This window comes from Penicillium alfredii, assembly GCF_028826965.1.
Source record: "Penicillium alfredii strain IBT 34128 chromosome Unknown utg000001l_segment0_segment0, whole genome shotgun sequence".
Taxonomy (NCBI): Eukaryota; Fungi; Ascomycota; class Eurotiomycetes; order Eurotiales; family Aspergillaceae; genus Penicillium; species Penicillium alfredii.
Window position 1 is genome coordinate 133,776 of NW_026622698.1, and position 2,040 is coordinate 135,815.

General features: G+C 52.6%; 1 protein-coding gene across 1 annotated transcript; it reads left to right on the top strand.

Annotated features, from left to right (window-relative positions):
- Nucleotides 1-1,123: 1,123 nt before the first annotated feature.
- Nucleotides 1,124-1,734, top strand: NUU61_000044 (C2HC-type zinc finger protein; the record flags this gene model as incomplete). Its single annotated transcript, XM_056650628.1, has 2 exons — nucleotides 1,124-1,665; nucleotides 1,728-1,734. 2 exons carry the CDS (start codon nucleotides 1,124-1,126, stop codon nucleotides 1,732-1,734), a joined length of 549 nt encoding a protein of 182 aa, XP_056515478.1.
- Between the last annotated feature and the right edge of the window lie 306 nt (nucleotides 1,735-2,040).

Below are 2,040 nucleotides of genomic sequence, written 5' to 3' on the forward strand. Positions count from 1 at the left end.
TACTGGGCAAGGGATATATAAGGACAGTCTTTACCACATGTATTTAGTTCTTCGTGATCAATCCCATCATTGTTACTTGGAACCACCCTTTGGTACTTCACAGTTCGAACATAGCGACAACCCTCCAACGGTCTTGGGAGCTTACTTAGTGATCCTCGATCCCTAAGTGACTGACTTGACCGGCGCTCTAACTGGCACACCTTGCAAGCACCCTAGAGACCCGAGCCCATAGAAGGCCCCCGAGGCATTGGTACGGTTGCGGATACGCTTGAGGCCTGCAGTACTCCTAGAGAAGTATCACCTTTGCGGACGTTACTCACCGTGACCAGTTAGCAGTTCGTAACACATTGATCACCCTGTCATCGAACCGTGAAGTCCAAGCATCATGGCGTCGCACGGCAGTAACAACAAGGGCAAGGCGATCGAGCCTCTGCCACCGAAAACGCAAACACGACACACCGACTTGGATTCGGACGATGAAGATGAGAAACGAGTCAGGGCACTGGAAGAACAGATTCACACCCTGATCAGCCAGCTCAACACCTTTAGCAGCAAGCATGACCACGACATTGGAGACCTTCGAGACTCAGTCGAGCAAAGTGCAGCCCAAATCGCCGCCTCTGCACCAGCATCTTCCGTGGGAATCAAGTTACCCAAAGCAGAGAGCTTCGACGGTACTCGATCTAAGCTTCGAGGGTTCCTCACCCAGATGGATATGCACCTTGACATGAACAGAGGAAGGCTAGTCAACGACGCCGCAAAAGTCATCTTTGTGTCATCATACCTACGAGGACAAGCATGGGATTGGTTGGAACCGTACATTCGAGAATACTATGAAAAGACTCCAGACGCCTGGTCTGCCATGGCCCAGGGCATCTTTTCGCGATACAGCAGCTTCCGACAATTGCTTGAACGAACCTTCGGCGATATCGACGCGAAAGCAACGGCTGAACGGAAACTTGCACGAACTCGACAAACCACCTCCGCAACAGCCTACGTTGCCGAGTTCATGGCACACGCCGCAATCCTAGGATGGGACGACTACGCTTTGATTCCACCATTCTATGGGGGGCTGAAATCACACATCAAGGACGAAATCGCTCGAATCGGACGACCTACCACCATGAATGAATTCGTCGACACTGTTGTACGAATCGATAACCGCTTCTACGACCGACAGCGAGAAGAAAGCGAACTTAAACAATGGCGCCGTAACCCAGGACGAGGAAACGGCGGACGATTCCAACAAAGACGGAACTTTGGGAGAAGGGACAACGACCCCTACGGACCCAAACCAATGGAACTCGATGCAGCAAGGCTGCCTACCGAAGAACAGAAACGACGCAAAAACAACAACCTGTGCTTCAACTGTGGTAAGCCAGGACACCGAATCAAGGACTGCCGAAGCAAGAGGCAGGAGAAACCCCAACAATTGAACGCGACCCAAGAACGAAGAGGTGCGTACGACACTACTGGCACCGAGAAACCAGAACAAGGGAAGCCTCAACGGCTCTACGCGACGCAGGAGCGCGACTGGGAAGGCCCCATGATTGTGGATGGGAGCAAGCCACCAGGACTGTATCGGGATGAGCGAATGCTCTCCGAAACAGACGACGAAGAATTCCCAGAGATCGACTATGAAATCATCGAAAACTCGCCGCAGATGTACGCGAAGGATCATGCCGCGGAACTGACACAAAACAACGAGGTCTATATGGACGACCTAGTCCTTAGGACGCCCGCGCAAGCTGGTAGCGCGGAGGAACACTTTGAGCGCTTCAAGCAAGGCTCAGAAGATATTGAGAGTCAAGGATGGACCCAGTACGGTCCCTGGAACACCATCGACTCCCAGGAATTGTCGGACGATTCCCAGGAGTGGGGCACAGGTATCCTGAGGACACCAATTGAAATCCCAGGAACGCCGGAGATCCCAGAAACTCCACCCACACTCCCAGAAACGGAAGAGACGATCCTGGAAACGCCTCAGGAAAACCCCAGGAACAGAGAAACCTCGAGTGACGAGACAAAAGGCCAACAGGA